This window comes from Quercus robur, chromosome 4 (assembly GCF_932294415.1).
Source record: "Quercus robur chromosome 4, dhQueRobu3.1, whole genome shotgun sequence".
Taxonomy (NCBI): Eukaryota; Viridiplantae; Streptophyta; class Magnoliopsida; order Fagales; family Fagaceae; genus Quercus; species Quercus robur.
The window spans coordinates 19,575,839-19,602,211 of NC_065537.1; the positions used below are offsets into that span (position 1 = coordinate 19,575,839).

At 36.0% G+C, this 26,373-nt stretch overlaps 2 protein-coding genes across 2 annotated transcripts; both read right to left on the reverse strand.

Annotated features, from left to right (window-relative positions):
• Positions 1 to 504: 504 nt before the first annotated feature.
• Positions 505 to 7,300, reverse strand: LOC126720797 (serine carboxypeptidase-like 40). Its single transcript, XM_050423622.1, has 7 exons — positions 6,833 to 7,300; positions 4,522 to 4,629; positions 3,971 to 4,245; positions 2,298 to 2,558; positions 1,602 to 1,813; positions 986 to 1,091; positions 505 to 820 (listed from the first exon to the last, which is right to left on the reverse strand). Exons 1-7 carry the CDS (start codon positions 7,218 to 7,220, stop codon positions 665 to 667), a joined length of 1,506 nt encoding a protein of 501 aa, XP_050279579.1. The 5' UTR covers positions 7,221 to 7,300; the 3' UTR covers positions 505 to 664.
• Positions 7,301 to 18,160: 10,860 nt separating this feature from the next.
• Positions 18,161 to 18,745, reverse strand: LOC126721506 (uncharacterized). The gene is made up of 2 exons (XM_050424554.1): positions 18,473 to 18,745; positions 18,161 to 18,415 (listed from the first exon to the last, which is right to left on the reverse strand). Exons 1-2 carry the CDS (start codon positions 18,743 to 18,745, stop codon positions 18,161 to 18,163), a joined length of 528 nt encoding a protein of 175 aa, XP_050280511.1.
• Positions 18,746 to 26,373: the final 7,628 nt, after the last annotated feature.

A 26,373-nucleotide genomic window follows, 5' to 3' on the forward strand; every position in this document is an offset into this window, starting at 1 on the left:
ACTAAAAGCAGAATGAAATGGAATGAGTGTTCCGAACTTGTTAGTGGATGAGTAATTAATACCCATCTAAAATGGGAATTTTGTACCACAATAACTTAAAACTGTGAGCATTTATATATTTCTAGGAGGTGTAGCATGTAAAGTACATTCAATTTATTCTTTTCATTGATTGATAACTTGTAACTCCATACTATATAATTGTTCAACTTAATCATCATTTGATTTCTCCTTCTGTGCTGAACTTGAAAAGTACCATATAATGGCAAATTAAAACCCCTTGATTAACAAGTTGTTATTACAATGAAATTTGTTTTAGTAAAGGGCAATAGACATGTTGATTGTCCCATGCTTTTTAATATAAGCAACATATTGATAAATAAATCATATATAGGTGTATCCACTGCCTTTTGAATCCACATTTACAATCCCAATTTCACTGTTGTATGGAAAGTATTATTAATTGAACTCAACATGATTGGATTTGTTGAGGGAAAAAAATCAAAATTAAAATAGAATTGTGCTTTGCTCTGAATCAGAATAGCAACTTGCTATTTTACTTATGGTTATTGAAAACAATCAGATAAAAAAGTTAGTTGTCACTAGAATTGCAAAGCTAAACCCTAGAACAGATCAATGATATGGCCAACTAAGAGACTAAAAGAAATTAGGATGACCTAGAATAAGGAAGAGGTTTGCCACTAAGGAAGTGACTGATCAAAGAAAGTGCTCTCAGTGGCTGGTAGCTTGGCACTTGATGCCCTGCCCCTCTTACAGTTGCAAATGTTAGGTCTCCCTTATACTTTTGTGCATACCCACCAACCTATAACACCAACAACAAAAAAATTATTAAAAGAATGTACATATATGGTAATTCTTTTAGAAGTAAAAAAGACGTATGAAAATACCCGAGATAAAAATGATAGGTAAAACAATAAGTCTTGAGTCACAACATCATTAGAAAGTACTCTAGGAAAAATAAAGTTACCTCTCGGTCGATGAACCACGGATACCATGCAGTCTCTACAGGAAGCATCATTTTGTTTAAAGAGTACTTTGTTGAAGTAACAGGAACCCTTCCATCCGTATCACCGCTGCATTTCACCAAACAAAGATTCATTTCAAATTTGAAAAAAAATTTAACTATCATATTTTGATAGGATAATGATATGAAGTTATAATCCACAATTCTTCTTTTGACCTTTAGGCGAAGTAAGCTAAATCATAAATAACCTCTTTTTCTATTAGGGTGGGGTAAGCACTGAAGAATGCCAGTTAGAATTAAGGTTAAGAATTCAAATCAAAAGTCCTTTAGTATTTTATTACATCAATCAAGCTGATGCTTATCTAGTAATTAAATGGATTCAATAGGATTTGATTGCTTCTAGTATTATGTGGTAAATAACCTTTTTTTATTTCCTTTAAATTCTAAGTAGTGGGAGTTATCAAGTAGGTAGAGAACTTTGTTATCCAAGCAACCATGAACCATGTAACTATCCATAAACGAATTGACAATGATAATAATTTAAGGGTTCAATTAAGGGTTGCCTTTAAATTTTTTCATTCCCTTAAGTCATTAACCATGCCAAAGATGATACTCTTACCTGAAAACCCACACTCGAATGCCATTGGCCATGAATTCTCTCAAAAGGGGAATGATGGTTGATGGGCTATCTATCCATTTTTCAATGACATCACTGCATGGTTCCCAGTCATGTGTGAGTTTAGTAACATTGGCATGCATGGCTTCTTGAACATCAGGCCGATTCAGATAAGCATACACGTAGTAATCACTACATGGATCCATATCCAATATCTGCACACAAAAAAACAATAGAACAATTTATTTCAAATTATTAAGAGCAAATTAACATTCATATAATTTCATTATATAGATGAGCCCCTCTTTTTAAAAATTTAACTTCCAACTTCTAAGATTCATGCAACATGAACAGTGGTTGAAGAAAATTATTTTCCTAAACTACTTATTAAGCTAAAAGCATAGTGTTTGTTAAAAATTGAAGTTCTAATGGATCTTAGAAATCATGTGCTTTCTAAAGGAAATAAAAATTACAAAACTTACAAGAACGTGTTAAAGATATTATGGTCTAAGAGATCCAAACTTATTACAGACCCATATACTTGTACTATAATCTACAGCTAAGATTAGGGTTATCTCGCTTATTTTGTAGCGGAGTATATGGACTTACAATAAGTTTGGCCCTCTTAAACACAATACATTACAGTCCTCAACAGTCAACAGAAACTTTCATTATCAAAAAAAAAAAAAAAAAACTTACAGAGGCTTTCTTGGGTTGAACTGTGAGATTGGAATTGTGGCACAAGGGACCATAAATGTTATAGATATTAATAGAATCCACAGATATTGAGGCTGAATTATAGCCTTCCTTGCACTGACTAGACGGTTTGGTTGCATTGGGTGAGAAATCACAAAACTTTTGTATTTTGTTGTTAGCTTCGTCGGAAATGATAACATGGGTGGCAAGGTAATCATACATTCCCTTTTCGTCAGTGTCATCATTAATCACTGCATTTCCAATCTGCATATATAATGAACAAGAAATCAATGAGATGCATAAACATTGAAATAACACAATCTATTGTGAACTATAGAATATAAATATTAAAGGGAATGAGAGCAAGACTGAGATGCTATTTTTGTTTTTACATTTTTTTTAATCTTTAATCTATATGCATGACTAACTCAACCTCTCCATTTCATAGTATTTATTTATAACTTTACTAACTTATTAAGATTTTTTTTTATTAAAAAAAAGGATAAAAGAATACTTAAACATTCTTGTAACAAAATTTATAATTGTAGAAATTTTGTGCCTACTTGTATAACAATAGCTCAAAGGGGATTACTTTTTCTTTTTCTTTTTTTCCTTCCCTTCTTACTTTAGTTAATATTTTGAACCTAATTTGCACCACAACCCTTCCCAGGAAAACATGATCTTGCATCATCATGAATTAATAGTTCTAATTCTACTATTTAAAATATCGTTTCCTACAGCTTACTTTTTTTTTTTTTTTTGAGAGTCTACAGCATACTTTTATTGATAAAATTGTACTTAGAAAAAAAAAATTGTACTTAGAAAAATAAGGTCTTAAAAATATATGCATAAACAAATGATTTAAATAAAATAATAACAATAACCAAACAAGCATTTAATCGTGATAAACAGCTAACAAATTTAACAGTACCCAAAGTGGGTAATGGGCCGAATATGGCCCAGATGGTCCATAGAGTGGTCCAATTCATATAGTAAATTAACCTAATTTGTGACCCACTAATGATGGCCGAAATCATGACGAACTATAGAGCTAACACGAAAGTTGGGAAACAATCAATTATTCTGGGCCATTGGACCAGTCCATACACTGTAAATGTTTTTGTACTTTTTTTTTTTGAGAAGGAAAATGTTTTTGTACTTGTGAGGTATTAGTACTACTTCTAAATATAGATAATAAAATTCTATTCAATTATAATAAATTTGTATGTATACCTTTGAATTGTGACACTTAATTTTTTTTTTTTTTATCTAATGGTTGATTAAATTATTGTAGTCCTGAATATCATTACACCATGTAAATCAAATCAAACTTTTGTGAGCCATATATGATCACTTGGAAAAAAGTATGTTATTTTTATATAGATTATTGTTTTAAGTCATATTTTTCTTTTCCCATTGTAGTACAAAATATGAAATTGTGCTTTGCATGTTTTTCACTGTTGACCTTTCTTTCTTTGGTGATCATGGATTTCTTAGTTCATTCAAAGTGGAAGTTCATTGAGTTGGACCCACTGTTATCACCATTTTTCTTCACCATCATGAAAATTATAGGAGAAAAAAACAAAGGGCAAAGAAACATGGTGTAACTTTTAAGATTCAATCATCCTCATTGTAAAGCACAAGCATATATTTTTGGGGGAGAGAGAGAGACTTACAATGATTCCTTTGAGGTTGATAAGGGTCTTGTTAGCCTTTTTATTATGTTGAAGAATGGTATGAGCAAGTTGAGGAACATAATGCCCAGCATAACTTTCTCCAGAAATATAAAAATCTCTATTCTTGTATTCAGGAAATCTTTCTAGCCAGTTAATCACAAACCAATAACTGTCTAAAGCAGTTCTACTATCTCCACTCGTATTATAATCCGATGTTCTATTTGAGTATGAAAATCCTACCCCAGCAGGAGACTCAAGAAATAAAACATTTGCAGCTGAAAAAAAAAATTCAAAAAAAAAAAAAAAATTAGCTTTCAGATTTAACCAAAGAATGAAAATTAAAATTCTAACTTCTTGCTAGGGCATAATAATAGCAATATAGTTGAATAAGAGATTTTACTTTCAATCTCCGTCTACATCAAAAACTGAATGGTGTATTGGTTCGATGATAAAAAAACAAAAATTATAGAAATGGATGTCATAGGTTGACACTCTATAAAAAAAATAAAAAATAAAAAATAAAAAGTAATATTGTTATAAGATAACTATACCTTTATTCCATGCAAATTCATTTGTAAAAAGTGTTTTGCCATCACTGAGTACACGAAATGGTCCGAGCTCTTGCATTGCTCCATAAGCAAGAGATGAACAACCTGGGCCTGTGGAGAAATTAAACAAGGTTTAATCACCATATTAAAACATAGAATTAACTTCTTCTTTTATTTTTGAACCAAAACTTAGTAATAACAAGGTTTCACATACTATTATTACTATAGAGTATAGATGTAGATAAAATTTCTTTTTTTAGAAAGTAGATGCAGATAACAAGTAGATAACATGTTATTAATTTGATATAATTATATCTTGTCAAGTATATATTAATATATTTATCAATCTCAAAGTTTTGGGATTACAAAAACTTGGGATTATTGTTGTCGTGGTCAAATATAATAAACTTATAGCATTTTATTTTTACATGTCTATTTAAATTCATTAAATATATTCAAAACACTAATAAATTAATAATCCCAATGAAAAATCCTCTTTTTATATGATAATAGCTTGCTTTAGGAGCAATTGACAATAGTTGAAAGTAAAAGTTTATTGGGTAGCCATACTTTTTTAAATGAGCTAGGAAGAGCAAATGGGCAATAGCCGCAATGACTCTGAATTTAAAGAGGTGATGATACTATAACTTAAAATGCATTGCTAAGCTTGACCATTCTAGTGTAAAAGAATGATAAATTAATTTATTAAATCATACATCCATATGTAGTTTTTAATATTTTCTTTATTTTAAATTACAATTTTCAAGATAAAAATATACAACACTCTCGCCGAGAAATTCTCCAGAAGAGCGAGTTTTGGGATTTGATTTGCAGAGCTTCCACAAAAGGCAGTGGCACAGATGCCACGTGAGCAATAAATATATATATATATATTTATATAATTTATTTATTTATTTAAAAATAATAATACTTTTTTTTAGAATCTTTTTTAAATAATAATTGAGCAAGAGGGGTTGAAATGTCTTTCAATAAGAGTGTGACAATTATAGGTATTCAGCCTCTTCCAGTGGCTAGCATTTGCAGTTCTGCAGGAGTTTCTTCAAGCTCAGAACGATGTGCCTGAACCTCCCCGTCCTCCACCCATGCAGCAGTGGCGACCTCCGGATCCTCAGCGTTTCAAAGTAAATTTCGATGCCGCTTTGTTTCGTCGCTCAAACTTGGCAGGCATTGGGATCATTGCCCGTAATCATGATGGTGAAGCTGTGGGTGCTCTGTCCTCGCCCATTCCAATGGCCCAGTCCGTGGCGGATTTAGAAGCCTTAGCATGCTTGAAGGCTGTTCAGTTTGCATTGGAAATTGGCCTCACCCGAGTTGTGTTTGAAGGAGATTCTGCAGTCATCATCAATGCTCTTCTTCACGGTGCGGGTGAACTGGCTAGTTTTGGAAACATTTTGGATGATATTCGTTTACATTCCTCTGTTTTTCAGTTTGTGGAATATGTTCATGTTAGTCGTAATTGTAATTCAGTGGCTGATACTCTAGCTAAGAAAGCTAAGTCAAACGTTGGGGCTCAGGTATGGCTGCCTGATTTGCTAACTGATATTGCCCCTTTAGTTTTGCATGATGTTCACTAGTTTTGGGTTGATGACATAAAGTTCCCAGGTCTCTGATCTGGCTTCTCAAAAAAAAAAAAAAAAATATATATATATATATATAGGCAATTTTTTAGGTGGAATTTTTTTTTCCAATCAAGATTTTGAAAAAAAAAAATCATTATAAATATTATAGTTATATATACACCTCAATTACAACTTCTCATCTTCATAGTATTAATAATATAGTTATAAATAGGCAAAGAAGCCACTGATCATTCACATTTTTTTCATTGAAGAGTAATCATTCACATTTTTGTACAGTAACACACATAATATAGTTGAAAATGTTCTTATAATAATGATACCTCCCAACCTATTATAGGTACTATCATGCAAAGGTATGGCCTCACTTCAGAGAGAGAGAGATAGCTAGAGAGAGAAAGAGTCCCAAAGAAAGAGGGTGTAACCACCACATAACTAATGATGAATTTTTCAAGAATTCTAGTTCAGGTTCTTATGGCTTTTTTATGGGATATTTTCATACATTCCTATCCAAACCATCTCTGGCTGTCTCCCTCTAAAGGAAACAAAAATGAAAAGAAATGAGAAAAAGTCCAAAACCATAGCCAAATAATCAAAGAAAAAAGCCAAAAGGATAAGAAGACTCTCTGCATTATACAAACAACCTACATTATTTGTGCTAGCTAGTGACAATTATGATCAGTTTGGAGTGATTGATAGAATAGATGAAAGTTTACCTCCATTGAGCCAAAGAAGAAGAGGCAAATCCTTGGAATTCTCAGCTTCTGTAAGATAGTAATAAAGTGCACGACCAGCTTCTTTATTCACTGTAACATAGCCACCATATTGAGAGAAATTCACTTGGGGTTGTCCAGGCAATCTCACAATCCTATCTTTCTCCTTCAAACCCACTTCAACAGGAACATGATTATCGACCTTATCGGCTTCATCGACAACATTACTTACCTCGAAAGGACTAGTGTCCACACCCAAACTTTCCTTCAACTTTGGCTTGAAAAGAAAATCTAGAGCCTTTCCTACCTTACCAACGCTTCCATGAGTTTGAGCCAAAAGGCATGAAACACTGAAAAAGAATAGAACCCAACAAATGGTTTTACTTCCCATTGAAACTAACAGAGAGAGAAAGAAAACAATGGAAATGGATGAAGGAGAAAGGTGGTAGGTTTGAATATTGGATCCAAGCTAGTTATATATATAGTAGAGTCGAAGAAAGATAGATTGTTTAATTTAGACGGGTACTTTTCAACTAGCATAAAAGGTTAAAAATGCAAAGAGATCTTCTTCTTCTTTTTTTATGTCACAATGATAACATATGTGGACCAAATTGCTAGTGAATTGTTTGTTGCCATGTGGTTAATGTTGAGACACTGGTTTATCATATAAATATAGCGTTTGTTCGAACTTTCCTCTACATCTAAAGGCTGTTAATTAGTAAAATTCGGGATTATTTCTTTGACCAAACCGTGAGAATTGGAATTTGGTGCTATATTTAAACTGCAATATATGTTTCCATCTGTCAATTTGTCAATATTACAGAGAAGTTGCAGACTCAAATTTAAGGTGTTTGGGTGTATTTTGTTGATATTTTTGGACAAATTCAATTTTAGAAATAACAAAAAAAAAAAGGAAATAGATAAAATCCATTTGTAGTTTTACTTTAAAATCCAAAAATCCTAGGTGTATTTTGGACAGATTCATTTATTTATTTATATATATATATATATATATATATATAAAAGGAAACAGACAAAATCTTGTAGGATTTTTACTTTAAAATCCAAAATCCTTTGAAAGTTTGAGTGTAACACTTAATCCCACATAATATTGTTTGTTAATTAGATAATGCATAAACTTCCTACGATTTTTAAATTAAAACAAAGTTCCGGTGGCATTTTTTTTATATGAAAATACAACTCTAAATATAAACATGTATTATCATGTGAGTAATTCACATGAGGATTAAGTTACACTTAAAACATGGATAGATTTTGTGTTTTAGGGAGAAACCACAAATATTTTTGTGTATTTTTCCTTCAATTTATTAAAAAAATAGTACATTAAAATATTAAATGTGTCTTAACTTGTCTTAGTCAGAACTCAGAAAATTAGTTAACAAATCCATTTTATATTATCATTTAATGAAATAATGACCAAAAAAAAAAAGTATCTCAGGTGGAATTGTTTGGTGAGCAATAAGACGATGAAATAAGATAAATTTTCCTTTTTGGTACTTTTTACTAAGTTTAATGATATTGTAAATTTCTCTATCCGGCTGCAATGCTGTAATTTGTTGTCATTATTTCTTGTGATAATCCTTCATTGCTTTCTTGATACTAAAAACAAAACTAGATTACAAGTTACATCCTTTAAATTTTGAGTTATTTTGATTTTGTTCCCTTGTGTAAAGTTTTGAATATTTTTCCCTACTTGCATTCATGCTCTTTTAAAACCGCATAATCTCCAAAATAGTAGCCATGAATGAAATAAGTAAAAATGACAAAAAAAAAAAAAAACTAAAAACTAAATTATATGGATTAATAAATAAATAAATAATTGTTATTGTGGCTTAAATAGGGCTTGAAAACAACATAATTTTGTAAATTTTCGTCATTTTGAGTTTATGTGGTATTTAATGACCACCTTATCAATTGACATAGAGAATAAGGATCAAATTCAAAAGAATCAAAACACTATAATGTCAGGGATGAAAACCTAAAATTTTAAATTTAAGGAGGTGAAATGAAAATGAGATTGACCTTATAGGGTGTAACTAAAAATTTTAACTTAAAAATAATAAATTACTTTACTAAATTATACATGCATGCATTTGCAAAAGCCAAGGACAAAAAGGTTTGATCCAATGTACTATAGGACTTTCTGGATAGCCCTTGATTTGCTCTTGTCTAAATGGATTTTTCATTTTTCCATTCATTGTTATTCAATAATTGTGTAGTTTAATGTGAAACGCTAAATGATTTCATATACAAACAACAGCCTATTTTATATAATTGATAGCCATTTATAGTTTTTGTTTTGGTTTTTCTTTTCTTTTTTGTGCTGTTGAAAATACATTACTTGAAAGAGACCCCACCTCTATAGACATGAAGAGGAATGCAAGGCAAGAATGCACATGCAATGTGAGCCCTACTTTGAGATTCCAAAATTCAAATATCTTCTAGAGTAGCCAACATGGTATTAGTATTATGTAATATGCAATTGCCTAATAGAACCATTTAGATAGAACTATGAATAATTGTCTAATATTCATGTTCTCAAGACAACAAGTTTTAAAACTCCTAAAATTATGACCTATAATTCAAAAGACCATATGTTCTCACTCACTGATAGTCTGATACTTCAATCATTGATAGTTAGTAGTTTCAGTGCAACACTCTCAAATGAAGACTATGAAGTTCAAGTGTTCAAAACCCGTGAAATCCAAATATGATCGCTAGCCACCATAATTAGAGGGTCCCCTTATGGTTATAAAATAAAATAGTTGATTTTTTTTTCATTTTTGTTTTAGGAAAAACAATAAGTCTAGATGCCACTTTTTTTTTTTTCACAACCAATTAAAAGATGACTTATCATAATTGGTACTGTAAGAACTGAAATTGGATTGGATCCAAAATAGGATTGAGTTTTAGCCCAAGCGGCCCAAACAATAAATTTGTAAAGCGTGGATGAAAAAACTAGATTTATTCCAGAAGAAAAACGATAAAATTTGGTAATTTGAGGCTATTAGACACAAATAGGATGAGAAAATCTGTCCTCGAAGTGGCCTAAGGAGCTTATATTATATTGTCTTGTTGATCAACCGAATTATACAAAAGTTCACAGTCTTGTTATAAAACTGCTTGATTTTTTCTCTGATCCCCCTTTTCTGGTACATCTTCTCATGCTATATACTACAATTTTGGTATCATCCCTACCATACACGTGTAGGTTAGATTCAGGGAACTCCTTCCTATCCCATCCAACACCTCACAGAACCATCAGCTAGTAGCTGTAAAGTTGCTTGACCACTGTTCAAGCATCACTTCCACATTAATGCGGCCAGAGAATTGGTTGGGAGGCATTTAATGCGGAGGTAACAGTTTTTTGAAGATATTTGTTGTCTTTCTCCTTTCTTACCCCTTGTCCAACATCCAACTCTTAGTTGTGATGTAATTTCGAAGAAAGTCCATGATGATATGGCATTCTTACTAACCTCGGACCCTTGTTGCCGAGATGACTTCTCTCCTCGGACATTTGTTAGACTTATCTCATATTATCTCTACTCTTCTCCTCACTCCGTTCTCTTTATAATCTTATATGAACATCCTCGGATGGTCTAATGTCCTCGGATCAGGCCATAGGCCCAGTCAGTACAGCCTTAACAGTACCGCCTGATTAACTGGCCCCCATAATAGCCCCTCAAAATCTTACTTTTCGACTCCTCGAGAGGAAATGATGATTTTGACATCCTCAGGCCATCTTGTTTATGGTCATATTCTGTATTCCTGACCTTCTATATGTCTTTTTACCTGCTCAAGGCACGCTCCTGACGCTTCGGCGTCCAAAGCACGCCATCATTAAATTTTGGCGGCGCCCCTATCCCCCACATTCAACGGTAAGATGTAAATCTAATGATGGAAGATCTTTCTTGTTTTACAAGTGGGAACTTTCCCACTTGTAACTTCTACGCCCCTATAAATAGCTTTTCAAATCAATTCTTTTTCTTACTTTCAGCAATCACATAATCCTAGAGCTCATACACTGAACCTGCCCCTCTCTTTCATCTCCCTATGTGTCTACAAATACTAGAAATTTGACTGAGGACCCTTTTTCAAACCTGTAAGTCTTCTTAAACCCTTTTGGCTTTCATTTTAAACTTGTTAATTTTTCTTCGAAACCTCTTAGGAAAATGGGTAAATACAAATGTTTGGTTGAGACCGAGGAGGGTATGGGAAGTTTTAGGGCTAAGTATAGGATCCCACCAACAGTAGGCATGAGGTACGCTGCCCAGGGAGAGTGGGTCGGTGCTAGGAAAATAAGAGAGGTGGTCATTCCCATGATCACCTTCATAGAGGGAGGGATGACCATTCCCATGGGTACCATCACTAGGAATTACCTTAGGTTTTTTAGGTTATCTCCCACACAGTGCGCCCCAAATATGTTTAGGGTTTTGGGGAGTATAGAAGCTTTAAACGATAGAATGAACCTAAACCTAACCCACCACGATGTGAATTGGGTATACAATCTGCACCATTTGAAAGGACAGGGATATTACCTCAAGTCGAGGCATCCCGAAGTAAAGCTAATCCAGTGCCTCCCCACTTCAAACAAAAATTTAAAGGAGGATTTCCTAATCTTTTCTGGGGAATGGCATGATGGCCTACCCTGTCCGACTGAGGAGGGAGAACCAGGTGAGGGTATAGCCGTAGATTCATGAATTTTGGTTTGCACTTCTCTTTCGTTTCCCAACATCCTTGTCTCTAAAGAAACTTTATTCTAATTCAATGATTTTGCAGATAAGCATGCTATTAAGCCCAAGCTCAACTTAATTAACAAAGCAAGCTTAGATAGGATCTTACAAGCCGAGGTGTACGTGAACAAAGCTAACGGTCAACTCCGAGCAGCCCATTTAATTCTTGGGTACATGCCCCTTTCGTTCGCATTCCAATCACCTAAGTACGTGATCAAAGCCCGTGACGCTCGGCTCCACCGTATCAACGTTGCCTACGAAGGGTTCGTTGTTCCAAAGGGTGTCCCGATTCCTGAAGGTACTCCCTGTGCTCAACCACTTTTTGTGGCCACTTCTTCAATAGGAGCATCCTCATCCCAGCTCGTTCTCGAGGAAGAGGGAGAAAGAAGAAGAAGAAGAAGAAGAAGAAAAAGGCCCAGAGGAGGTTGTAGATTTGTCATACTCCTCGGACGAATTCGAGGTATTCAACCAAACTCTACCCCCCCAGGACGTATTTGATGAAATGGGAGTCCAGAGGAAACCTCAGAGGAGTTTGATGAAATTGATTAAAAATCAACCCAGAAAAGGTGCATTGGGGAAGTCCACACAGTCTCAGATTCCCCCTCCTCTTCCCAAATCTCCTCCTCCTACTCCTCACCCACCTCAACCTATCAGACCTGAACCTGCTGATCCAAAAAGGAAAAGGGAGCAGAAAGGGAAAGATGTGGTTGAGACTGGAAGATCTCGTCCGACCCGTGAAGACGAGGCTCAACAAGCTGCGAAGCAGCAAAAGGTCAGCGACGCGTCACAACGAGGCATGGAGAGATTGGACACTTAGCCTCTAGATTCACAAGCTTGGCTCCCAGCACCCATGCACGGCGGTGAGCCCTTGAGGGATGATGCATCACTCAGGGACTTCAACGGTGGCATTGGGTGCCATGTTGCCTCAGCCGTGGAGGAAGCCTTGTTACTTCCAAAGGATATGTCCGAGCTACGGAATATGAGGAAGAATGAGGTCTTCCTCAATTGTAAAAGATATTTGGGCATGGTATGATGCTAACCTTTTCTTTTTTTTACTTATAATTATCATTTATAGATATATACTTTTTATTGGCTATGGTATTCATCCTTTTCTTTTAGGCTGTCCAAGCCACTTTTAGGCTTGAGGAAATTACCAATTTCTGCTACAAGCAATTGGAGGATGAAAGAAAAAGGCGAACGGCAGTTGTGCAAGCACTTACCATTGCTGAAAATAGTAATGCTGAACTAAAGAAAAAGCTGGCCGAGGAGGAGCATGCTCGCCGTAATGTTGACTCGACCTTGGATGGCGCGCAGAGGCAAGCCGAGGACTAGAGGAAGCGTCTGTGCGAGACAACTGATCAACTGACTACTGCCAGGGAGCAGATGGTAGCACTAAAGAAACAACTGGAAGAAGCCCAAAGGCTTAAGGATCGGGCTGAAAAATCCAAGGTTGAAGTTGAGAAGGCAAGGATTGAGGCCGAGAAGGCTAGGGACGAGGCTGAGCAAAAGGGTTACGACCTTAGAGTAGCTGAGACCGAGAAAACCCTTAGGGCAAAGGTCCCAACTGTGTGTCGTATTTACTATGCCCAGACCTGGGATGAAGCCCTTAACCGAGATGGGGTTGAGGCTTCTTTTGAGTTAAGGAAACCTGAAAATGTATTTTACCCTTCTGCAATACGAGCCTCGAACCTTCCTTCTGCTCAAGATGAAGTGGCTTCTACAGTTGCTGATCCAAATAAAGAAGTACAACCTCAAGATCCTCCTTTTCCCAATCAGCAGGGGCTAACAAAAGAACCCGGTGCTTCCCAAGAAGTACCCTCGGACAAGGCTACAATGGTTCCGGAGGTAGGAGCAGCTTCCAAGGGCTTTCAACAAGACTTGGCTTTAACTATCATGCCCGCTGAGGGAGCCTCCAAAGATAAAGAAGGAACAACTACCACAGAAGCAGATAACCCAGCCAACAAGACCTCCAAGCTTCAGATCAAGTTGAAAAAATGAGACTTCTTTTGTAATATAATTATGACTTTTCTAAGGGATTTTGTCCCCTTTTTTCTTTTTTCTTTTTTTAGACATATTTTAATGAAATATGCATTTTTACCCTCTTGAATTCGTTTGAGTTATTATTTATTTCATTTTCATTTTATCTGTTTTTTACTTTGGTTTTGAGTAGTTTTCATCTTGACTGTCCTTTGTTTATACAAGAGAAAAACATAGTTTACACATGCTTTTAATTGGTAGTTAAAATGGACGATAACCATTGAATCCGTAACATTACATAGACATATTTTGAATAAATATATATCTATTCTAACAAGTTTAACCCCAAGAAAACATCCTAACGTTTGATTAAACAAAGTTAAGTCCAGGGCACCTCAGAATGCTTTAAGTGATGCTCATAGGCTCATTGAGGTTCATATCTTTATTAGGTAATCACAAACCCTATGATTCGAGAATGGGAATTAAGGGTTTACTCCCTTTAAATGCTCAAGTTCGTGTTGAACTAGCATTTAAATAATACCAGGGTGTATTAATTTCTATTCAACCTGTTTAGCACTTCAATAGATGTCATAGGGTATTAATTTTCACTAAGTTTATGGTCCAAGGAACCTGACATAACTTAGTTTATGTTTAATACTTCAATAGATGCCATAGGGTATTAATTTCCACTAAGTTTGTGGTTCGAGGAACCTGACATAATTTAGTTTCTGTTCAATACTTCAATAAATGTCATAGGGTATTAATTTCCACGAAATTTGTGGTCCGAGGAACCTGACATAACTTAGTTTCTGTTTAATACTTCAATAGATGCCATAGGATATTAATTTCCACTAAATTTGTGGTCCAAGGAACCTGACATAATTTAGTTTCTGTTTAATACTTCAATAGATGTCATAAGGTATTAATTTCCACTAAGTTTGTGATCCGAGGAGCCTGACATAACTTAGTTTCTGTTTAATACTTCAATAGATACCATAGGGTATTAATTTCCACTAAGTTTGTGGTCCAAGGAACCTGATATAACTTAGTTTCTGTTTAATACTTTAATAGATGCCATAGGGTATTAATTTCCACTAAGTTTGTGGTCCGAGGAACCTGACATAACTTAGTTTCTATTTAATACTTCAATAGATGCCATAAGGTATTAATTTCCACTAAGTTTGTGGTCCGAGGAACCTGACATAACTTAGTTTCTGTTTAATACTTCAATAGATGAGGAAACACATAATGTATGATCGACATAAATTAAAGGGAGACTAAACAAGATTATTTTTATTAATAATAATTCCTCTTTAGATTGTTTACATTCTAAGGATGGAGTACAGCTTTTTCATCTAGATCTTCCAAATAGTAGGCACCTATTCCTGCCACTGAAGTGATCTGATATGGTCTTTCCCAATTAGGCCTCAATTTTCCCCAAGCTGGATTCTTGGTGGTTCCCAAAATTTTCCTCAGTACAGATCTCCTACAGCCAACGGCCTTAGCTTTACATTGGTATCATAACCTTGCTTGAGCTTATGCTGGTAGTAAGCCAGTTGGATCATTGCATTCTCCTTTCGCTCTTCGATCAAGTCCAAACCCTTTTCCAACAGCCATCATTACCGCCTGTGGTAAATGCACTAGTTCTCAACGTTGGGAAACCTGTTTCCAGAGGGATTACAGCCTCAACTCCATATGTCATTGAGAAGGGGGTCTCTCCTGTTGACCGTCGAGGCGTTATTCGATACGTCCAGAGGACATGTGGTAATTCCTCCACCCATTTTCCCTTTGCCTCGTCCAACCTCTTTTTAAGTCCATTCACTATAACCTTGTTGACAGCTTCAGCTTACCCATTTCCCTAAGGATAGGCCGAAGTGGAATATCTATTCTTTATCCCCAGGTCAGAACAGTATTGCCTGAAGGCTTTGCTATCAAACTGAAGGCCATTATCCAAGATAAGGGTATGAGAAACCCCAAATCGAGTAACGATATTCTTCCAGATAAATCTTTTGACATCCACATCTCTAATATTAGCCAAAGGTTCAGCTTCGACCCACTTAGTAAAATAATCCGTGCCGACCAGCAGATACTTTTTGTTTCCTAGTGCTTTAGGGAAATGACCTACAATATCTAAGCCCCATTGAGCAAAAGGCCAAGGGCTGGAAAGAGGATTAAGAACTCCTCCTGGCTGGTGGATGTTTGGAGCGAATCTCTGACACTGGTCACATTTTCTAACATATTCTTGTGCTTCTTTCTGCATATCAGGCCACCAGTATCCTTGAGTAATGGCCCGGTGAGACAAGGATCTTCCCTCTGTGTGACTTCCGCAAATTCCTTCATGTAGTTCCTCTAAGAGTGACTCTGATATCTCGGGATGTACACAAAGTAAATATGGCCCAGAAAAAAAAAACATTTATACAACTTTTTGTCCTCAGACAACTAAAACCAAGAAGCTTTCCTTCGTATTTTCTCAGCTTCTGGTTTCTCCTCATTCAATATATCCCTTTTGAGGAATAACAGTATAGGGTCCATCCAGCTCGGCCCCAAATTGATTTGATGGATCTGGAGCAAATCTTTCCTCGTTGGGGTAGGGATGCACAAATCCTCGACAATTATCACTCAGGGCAAATTCCGTGCCGAGGAAATGGCAAGGGTAGCCAAGGAATCTACGTGGGTATTTTCGCCTCTGGGGATATGTGATAATTCAAAGGATTCAAATTTTGTTTACATACGCCTAACTTGACCCAAATATTCTTGCATTCTTGTATCTTGGGCTTCCAGTTCCCCTTTTACCTGGCCTACGATCAGTCTTGAATCTGAGAACATTTCCACTGCCTTTCCATACATTTTCTAGACCATAGCCATTCCCATCAGCAAAGCTTCATATTCCGCTTTGTTGTTTGTAGCCGAGAATCTCAACCTCAAGGACTTTTCAATAGTGATCTTTTTAGGGGATACCAGAACTAGCCCCACTACTGCTCCCCGCTGGTTTGCTACTCCATCCACATATACTTTCTAGGATGAGGAATCTTGTGTGGAGATTAGGCCAACCGATTTTTCATCCATTTCTTGTTGCTTCACTCCCGTTTCTTCTGGAAGTTTAGCAAACTCGGCTACTAGATCGGCGACGACCTGACCTTTCACAGAGGTACGAGGCATATATTTGATGTCGAAAGCCCCTAGGATCATGCCTCATTTAGCAATCCTCCCAGTATAATCTGCACTCTGAAGTATGGACTTGAGCGGTAATTGAGTTAGAACTACTACGGTGTGCGCCTGGAAATAATGGGGGAGTTTTCGCGTAGCATGCACTACTCCCAAGATGGCCTTTTCCAGCGATAAGTATCGCACCTTAGCTTCATGAAGTGACTTGCTCACGTAATAGACTAGTCTTTGTATGCCACTGTCTTCTCATATCAAAACAAAACTTACTGCATGAGAGGCCATCGCCAGGTAGGCAAACAGGACCTCGTCCACCTCAAGACTGGACATGATAGGTAGCCGAGATAGGTATTCTTTCAGCTGCTGAAATGCTACAGCACATTCCTCGGTCTATTCAAATCCTTTCCACTTATGCAGTAAAAGGAAAAAGGGTCTGCACCTATCAGCTGACCTAGAGATAAATCGGTTCAAAGCAGCAGTCATCCCTGTCAGTTTCTGGACCTCCTTGTGCTTGCAAGCCGTTGATAGCCTTAATCTGATCTGGGTTCACCTCAATTCCCCTGTGAGTCACCATGTATCCCAAAAAATTTCCAGAGCCTACACCAAATGAACACTTTGAAGCATTCAGACGTAACTTATGCTTTCTCAGAATTCCAAAAATGCTCGTAAGATCCCCCACATGCTCAGACACCACTTTGCTCTTTACAACCATATCATCAATATAGACTTCAATGTTCCTGCCCAATTGTAGTTCGAACATTTTGGTCATCATCCATTGATAAGTAGACCCCGCATTTTTCAAACCAAAGGGCATCACTTTGTGGTGATAGTTTCCGATGGGAGTGACAAAAGTTGTCTTCTCTTGATCCTCCAATGCTAAAGGTATTTGGTGATATCCTTAGAAGGCATCCAAATAACTCATCCGAGGATGGCCGATCGTTGCATCCACCAACTGGTCTATCCGAGGCATAGGGAAAGGGTCCTTGGGACAGGCCTTATTGAGGTCCGTGAAGTCCACGCACACACGCCATTTCCCAGTCTTCTTTTTCACCACCACTGTGTTGGATAACCATTGAAGATAAAAAACTTCCTTGATAGCCCCTACCTGCTTGAGCTTAGCTACTTCATTTCTAACAGCCTCGGCGTGCTCTTTTAACGAACGCCGAGGTGGCTGCCTCTTCGGGGTGATGGAAGGGTTAACATTTAAATGATGACAGATGAAATTTGGGTCTAGGCCTAGGGCTTCATACGCACTCCATGCGAACACATCAACATTTTCTTTGAGGAACTCAACCAATTACTCTTTCTCCTGCAAAGGCAGTTTAGCTCCAACCTGAAAGAATTTCTCCGGATCATCACCAACAATTACCCTCTCTAAATCTTCACATTTCACCTCGTCGGCTGGTCCGTTGAAGAGTAACGTCGGGGTCTCTGATTGCTATAAACCATTATCAGCGGTGGCCGAGGTCTCCGCCTCAGGCCGATGTTGGATAGCCGCTACCAAGCATTGTCGGGCTGCAGTTTGATTTCCTACTATCTCCAAAACCTGGTCTCCAGATGGGTACTTCATCTTCTGGTGAAGAGTAGAGGAGACAGCCCCCAGGGTATGAAGCCAAGGTCTGCCCATAATGGTCGTATAGGGAGAGAAAACATCTACGACGATGAAGTCCACCTCCACCACATCCGTGCCAGTCTACACAAATAATCTAATTTGACCTTTTAGGACAGCCATTTTACCCTCAAAACTCACCAGAGGAGAACTATAGGCTGTTAAATTCTCAGGTTTCAAATTTAGCCCCCTATACAAGTCAGGGTACATTATGTTAGCAGCGCTGCCTTGGTCAATCATCACCCTTTTCACATCATACCCACCAATTCTCAAGGTAACCACTAGGGCATCATCATGGGGCTGTATGGTTCCAACTTTGTCCTCATCTGAAAAACCTAACACTAATGGGATGCCTATCTTGGCCCTCTTAGGCATTGAACTAGACTCCTCAGCTGAACAACGAGATACCGACATTACCCTGGAAGGACAAGATCTGGTCCTTCCTGGGGCAGCAAAAATAATGTTTATTGTGCCAAGGGGGAGTCTTGAAGAAGCATCTCCCTGAAGCTCCGAGCCCGCTTGGCTTACCCGACCACTGGAATGATGTAGGAGTTGCTTCAACTTCCCTTCTCAGACTAACTGGTCCAAATGGTCCCATAAATTTCTGCAATCCTCAGTTGTGTGTCCATGATCCTGATGATAGTTGCAATAAAGGTTCTGGTTGTGCCTCATAAGATCTCCTGCCATCTTGTTTGGCCATTTAAAGAACGGCTCATTCTTAATCTTCTTCAATACCTGATGCACTGGCTCTCGAAACACAGCATTAACCACCTGGGTATTGGCAAATCTTAACTGCCCAACAAAATCTTTCCGAGGTTGGATATTATTGTACCGGTCCGACTTGAAATCCCTCCTTTCCTAAGGGATCAACTTAGCCTTTCCTTTCCCCTACAGTTGGTCTTCTTCTACTCTTCTGTACTTATCAATCCGATCCATCAGTTGGTGTACACTAGTAACAGGTTTACCAGTTAGAGATTTCCTCAAATCATGCTCAACTGGGAGACCAACCTTAAAAGTGCTAATGGCCACATCATCGTACTCTCCCTCTATTTCGTTAAACATCTCCCAGTATCTATCTGAATAAGCCTTCAGAATTTCGCCCTCCCATATGGACATAGACAATAAGGATCCTAAAAGCCAAGGAACCCTACTACAAGTAATAAAGTGAGCACTAAAAGCCCGGGTGAGTTTCTTAAAGGAGTCAATAGAGTTCGCCCTTAATCCATTGAACCACCTCATCGCCACTGGGCCTAAGCCAGATGGGAAGACCTTACACATCAAGGCCTTATCTTTAGAGTGAATGGCCATCCTTTGACTGAAATGGCTGACATGTTCTACCGGGTCTGTTCGACCATTATAAATGGTGAACGTAGGTTGATGAAATCACCGAGGAAGTCTCGCATCTTCTATGTTTCGTGTGAAGGGTGACTTAGAAACTTGATTCAATGCCTTGTTCATGGCATCGTTTCCCAAGCCTTTGCAAGGCAGGCTTTTATACCTACGTCTATGGTAGTGCTCCTCTTCATAGGAAAAGGTCTCGTTGGGCAGAGTTCTGGATCTCCGTTTATAACTAGCACCATCTGTCTCTTTAGAGGACGGTTTGGAGCTGGGCGATGAACGTCCTTGCTGATCATGACGCAACTCCCTCTTCAATTCGTCGATTTCGCGTTACATGTCTCTGTCATTCTTTGCATGGGAAACATGGCTCTTCCCTCGAGATCGACTTTTACTGGTGTGAGTTGTGTGCATACTTCTCTCATGGCCTCCTTTCCGTTCAAGGCTCCTACGCGGATTGCCATGCTGATAACCCCTTGATTCTGCTTGATGTAGATTAACATCTACCTGGTGTGGTCCTGCCTCCTCCATCGCGAACGTTGTAACCGAATCTCTTTTAGACTAGATCAAGCTCTCTCCACAGACGGCGCCAATTGTAAGGACTGAAATTGGATTGGATCCAAAATAGGATTGGGTTTTAGCCCAAGCGGTCCAAACAATAAATTTGTAGAGTGTGGATGAAAGAACTAGATCTATTCTAGAAGAAAAATGATAAAATTTGGTAATTTAAGGCTGTTAGACACAAATAGGATGAGGAAATCTGTCCTCGAAGTGGCCTGGGGAGCTTATATTATATTTTCTTGTTAATCAACCCAATTATACAAAAGTTCACAGTCTTGTTATAAAATTTCTTGATTTTTTCTCTGATCCCCCTTTTCTGGTACATCTTCTCATGCTATATACTACAATCTTGGTATCATCCCTACCATACATGTGTAGGTTAGATTCGGGAAACTCCTTCTTATCCCATCCAACACCTCACAGAACCATCAGCTAGTAGCTGTAAGGCTGCTTGACCATTGTTCAGGCATCACCTCCACATTAATGCGGCCAGAGAATTGGTTGGGAGGCATTTAATATGGAGGTAACAGCTTTTTGAAGATATTTGTTGTCTTTCTCCTTTCTTACCCCTTGTCCAACATCCAACTCTTAATTGTGATGTAACTTCGAAGAAAGTCCATGATGATATGGCATTCTTATTGACCTCGGACCCTTGTTGCCGAGATGACTTCTCTCCTCGAACATTTGTTGGACTTATCTCATATTATCTCTACTCTTCTCTTCACTCCATTCTCTTTATAATCTTATATGGACATCCTCAGATGGTCTAATGTCCTCGGATAAGGCCATAGGCCCAGTTAGTATAGCCTTAACAGTACCGCCTGATTAACTGGCCTCCACAGGTACATAATAAAAAAAAATCATGAAAAATATAAAAATCTGAAGAAAAAAAAAAAGTTAATTATTTTTTCTTTTCCCATAACAATATTTAAAAAATAATTCATAAACCAATACTTTTAAGATATTCGTTAACTTTTTCCTAAAAATAATACTCATGAAATACAATTGAGGTGTATTCTACCCTAATAAGTACAAGATCCACCCAAGAAAAGAATTACTAACTTTTTTTTAACAACCTATAAAAGATGACTTATTATAATTAGTATGTACTCCTCGAATATAACTGAGTTGTACTCCATCCTGATACACACTTAATCCTGGTGTGTCCTACAGCAATGGCGGAGCCAGGAATCTTGAGTTGGGGAGACCAAACTATATATTCTGTCAAGATAAACTCAAATAAAACTGGACACTCCCCTAAAAAATCCACACAATATATGTGTGTGTAGATATAAAATATATAAATTGTTTGCAAAACTTCATCCATGCTTGACAAATCAATATCATAATGTTATAATTGAAGTATCATATGAGCTTTTTTATTTCTTGATAAAATCTTGAGAATATGAAATTTCAACCAAATTGCATATATTATCAATGTTGAATGATTTGAAAGTATTAATTGGAATTGAAATTGAGCTAAAAATTAGGAGTTTCACACTTCCACTATTTACTCACAAAACTTACTACCTAACTATTTCATTCTATTGCAATTGTATATCAACTCTAAACTCTCTTTTTTTAGAAAAAATTACTAAATTATTTGATCAATGCTTTCTTTTGGGGAGCAACTCCTATTTTTTTCATATAACCTTTATATATTTATAAAATATACTTAAATTGTAAAAAAATTTTAAAATTTTGGAGGCGCCAAGGCCTCCCCAAGGATACATGTGGCTCCGCCACTGTGCTACAGTGCTAGGTCTTTGTGGTATGCATTTGATTATTATATAATGTGAAATAGTTTCTTAAGACACTAAACTGAAGTATAAATCTTGTGTATTATGGTTTTTGATTGCTATCTTGCTTGAAGCAGGTGAAGAAAATGACTATTTATGCCATGAGATGCATTGTAGAACTAGAATATGTTTGGAGCAGAAGCTAAGCTAAGTCAATCACCATAAATTCATATATGATATTTTACGTGGAAGAGATTCTAAAACCAAGAACCTGCAAGACAAGTTATTGAATATGAAATCATCTTGGAATTTGAAAATGCTTAATCTTTTTCTAGAAATCAGGGACTTAAAGCAGTTTTTTTTTTCTTTTTTTCTTGGTAATTGTTGGTTTCATATTGAAGGTTAAATAAAGGGAATTACAACTGTAGCTAGCGCGTCAACATGCGGATACAAAGATAGCTTAGCAACAACAAATGAAACATCAGCAAGAAGAGCAAAATATTGCACCAATGAGGCCACCACTTGCAACTCGACCTTTGGAAGTTACAAGAATCTAAATGAACCAGTGAGCTTTACATTGAGCAAAAGCCAAGTAAATCTCACTCGACCACTTTCAGAGAACAACAGCTTCAAACCACTGATGCCCCTTCAACCAATTGATGGCTTCAAAGTTTATGATCATTTTTGGATATTTGTATTGTCTCATATGGTTTTTTGGTATCCGGAGAACCAGATAGAGAGCTGGATAACAGTCAAAACTCTTTGCATAAATCATGTGAAAACAATGTAAGCTTCTTTTTATGTGGAAGTTTAACCTAAGAGTAATGCATGATGGGAATTACAAATTTTATTATATAAACTTACAACTTATATCTAACCAAACACAAATAAATAATTAAGACATTTTATATTTATAATATTGTAAAAGGGAGAGAAGAGAGATGAGTTAGTTTTATATTATTTTATTGAGTAGTTTATATTATTATTTTAAATTTTTAATGTTTTGTTTGTTAAAATAAAAGATGAAATATTAATTAAGTTATAAAATGGTATGTTAAGTAACTTCTTAGAATGTAAAAATGAGTATTTTTCTTTTTATGATACCCGGATGCTAGGGCTTGTTTGGTTAGAGAGTTGTAGCCCAAAAAAATGTTTGGTACCAAATCAGTTCTCAATTTAAAGCATTTATATATTGTATTTTCAATTTTCAAATATAAATTTTGAGTGACATTTTTGTAATCAATATTCTATATATATATATATATATATATATACATATAAAAGCAGAGATCTAATGTTAGAAAGTATGAGTTTGTGATGCATTTTTTGAATTTCTCTTTATTTAGAGTTCTAAATCAACAAAGTTTGCATTTATATCAAAGTATTAGTTCATTAAATTAGTCAATAGAGTAAATGTTTATATTAATTATCTATAGTTGTGCATTAATTATTTATATCAAATGAATTTATATGATTATTTTTATAAACTCTATGTAAGAGATAATTTTTAGTTGGAATAATAATAATAAATTTAGAATATGACATTCTTACTCATGTTTAATTGTTTTAACAACAATTGACACAAAAACCATAAAAAATTAAATATTTTTGAATTCACTAAAATAAATTTTAGTCCTTTAAATAAATTTCCTAACTCCTTTCAATCACATGTAATATATATGTGTGTATGTAATAGAATAAATATATATTTTGTTATAGCATAATGAAATTTTAATATAATTTTTCTAAGATTTATATGAGAAAAAAAAAATTATATGAGAAACAGTTGAAACACTATATATCATGCAACAATTGAAGCAATGTCCAACAGAAAAAGGAATAAATTAGTAGCACACAATCAAGAATGTTAAAAAAAATGAAGGTTATTTGCATATTTTTAGTAGGCATGAAACATGCTTATCTATATTAACCACTATATCATGCAATTTTCAATTTGTGAAAACACACACACACACATATATAGTGTGATTTATATCTTGTCTATAAAATAACTAAATATTACAATTGTTTACAAGGAAATTTATTCAAAAAAGTTTGTATACATCAGAGTTGGAGGATCTAAATCACGAATATCTCTATTGGAAATTGAGGTGTTAAGTAATTAAGTTACAAGATTCTTGGTAAACTTATTGAAATATTGGAGAAAACTAATAATAAAAAATTTTGAGTGACATTTTTGTAATTATTTTAAAACTTTGGGACTCATATGATATTAGCACATACCAAACACTAAATTGTGTTTTTTCAAAAAAAAAAAAATTATTGATATGTTTTTTCAGTTTTGAAAATATAGTATCAAAAAAGAAAGCTTTTTCTTTTTTGGGACTAAAAATTTGGCGAACCACGGTCGTCGCCGATGTTGAGTTCACTACTGCCACCCCTGCAACCTCAAGCATCATCGATTGTTCATCCATGATTGCTCGCAATGTGGCACAACCTTTGATAAGGCGAGTGAACTCCGAGTAAAACTAACATAAAGCTTCTCTTCTAAGTCCGGCTTGTGAAGTGGCTATTCACTTGAAGGATATTCACAAGAAGATGGGACGCTACTGCCGAGTGTGTGGTGCGAGTGCTAATGGCGACGACGTCAATTGCTATATCTGTAGGACGGCATTTCATATACCTGCCGATGACGTTGACGCTGTTGATCCTAACTTACAGTAAAGGTGAGGAAACTATTATTGTTCTTCTAGCTCTTCTTTCTTCCTTCTTGTGACTTGTATGTACTTTCTTTGATTCTTTTGAATTCTTTCTTTGTAATCTTGAAATATGGAATATGGAGGATGAAATTGTGATTTGGTTTCTCATGTAGTGCCTGAGAAACCAAGCACTACATGCGATGTGATATTCCATTTTTATAGGAGAAACCAAGAAATAAAAGCAGCAAAGTTGTTCCATGAGTTCCAAATAATAAAAACTTTAAATTAGGACTTATCATAAAATAGCATGTGTATAATTGGTGATTTGGTTCCAAGTTCATACTGTAATTACATTATAGTACAATTGATCTTTTTGCAACTTCTATACAATGCATTACTTAAAGGCTTATAAACTTAAAGGAGTAAAAACAACATCTTAAGCTCTACAAAATATTTTGCGTTTTGAGTGTGACATTTAATTCCCGGTTTAATTTTGTAAGGCATATCCCTTACAATTCTTAGTGTAAAACAAAACTTCATATGTAATTATTTTATGTGAAAATAAAGATTTAAATATAGATACATATCATCACACGAAAAAACTTACTAGTTATTTTCAAGAGCATTCAGTCAAATTTAACAATTTATACGTGAGAAAGTATTAAAAAAGGGTTAAGTTAAAAACTTCAAGGAGTTTATGTTGGAAATATTTTAGTGAATAAACAAGTTTGATACAACAAATATTACCCCAAACAATTAGCAATAACAGAATAAATATATGCAAATTTAGGAACAATCTCATAGTGCTATAGAATCACACAAAGAATGTTGTCCTTAAAGGTTGATTTGTGCCACTAGAGTAAAACTCAATACAATTGGTTCTCTTGGCCAATAACCCCCAAGATTAGACTATAACGTCAACTTTCATGATGGATACACTTCCATTCACGAAGGTTTAAGAACAATATTCTAATACTTTTCCTTAAGATAAGTATAAATTGTAGAAAAAAATATGTGGGAGGAAAAGAGAATAAAATAGTGTGTAAGGATGCAATTTGAGTCCTAAGCTCAAAAGGTAAAAGGATCTAGGCCCAAAGTGTTGGGGAGATAAACACCTTGGAGAGCTTCCTTGAGTAATTAATATAACATATAAAGACACTTTAACCCAAAAGGCCTAAGCCCAATGGGTATGTGCTCAATTATGTTATATTAACCACTCATTCTTTTCATCTTTATTCAATGTGGGACTTTACTCACACGTGTAACCCAACAATCTCCCCCTCACGTGTGAGTCTGCCTTCTTATGGACTTCAAGACCTCTTTGTGGGCCATGAACAAGTCCCACTCACTCCCCCTTGCCTAATGGGCTTTTCACTTCACCAACGCGTCATCCATGGGTCTCTCGTACACTATCCATGGGAACCACGTGTCAACCCCGCACGCACATCCATGGGAACCTCGCACGTCCATGTCCATGGGAATCTTGCATCACACCATTATTTAGCACCATTAGCAATATTCCTTTGTTGGGTTTTTTTTTTTTTTCTTTTATAGGATGTGTGTGGGCCATTTAGACTTTCTCTGTCCCCGCTAGGTTGGGACCATGAACACCTCATCACCTTCGCCGCACACCACCATGGGCTCTGATACCACTTGTTGGGGAGATAAACACCTTGGAAAGCTTCCTTGAATAATTAATATAACATATAGAGACACAGTTTAACCCAAAAGGCCTAAGCCCAATGGG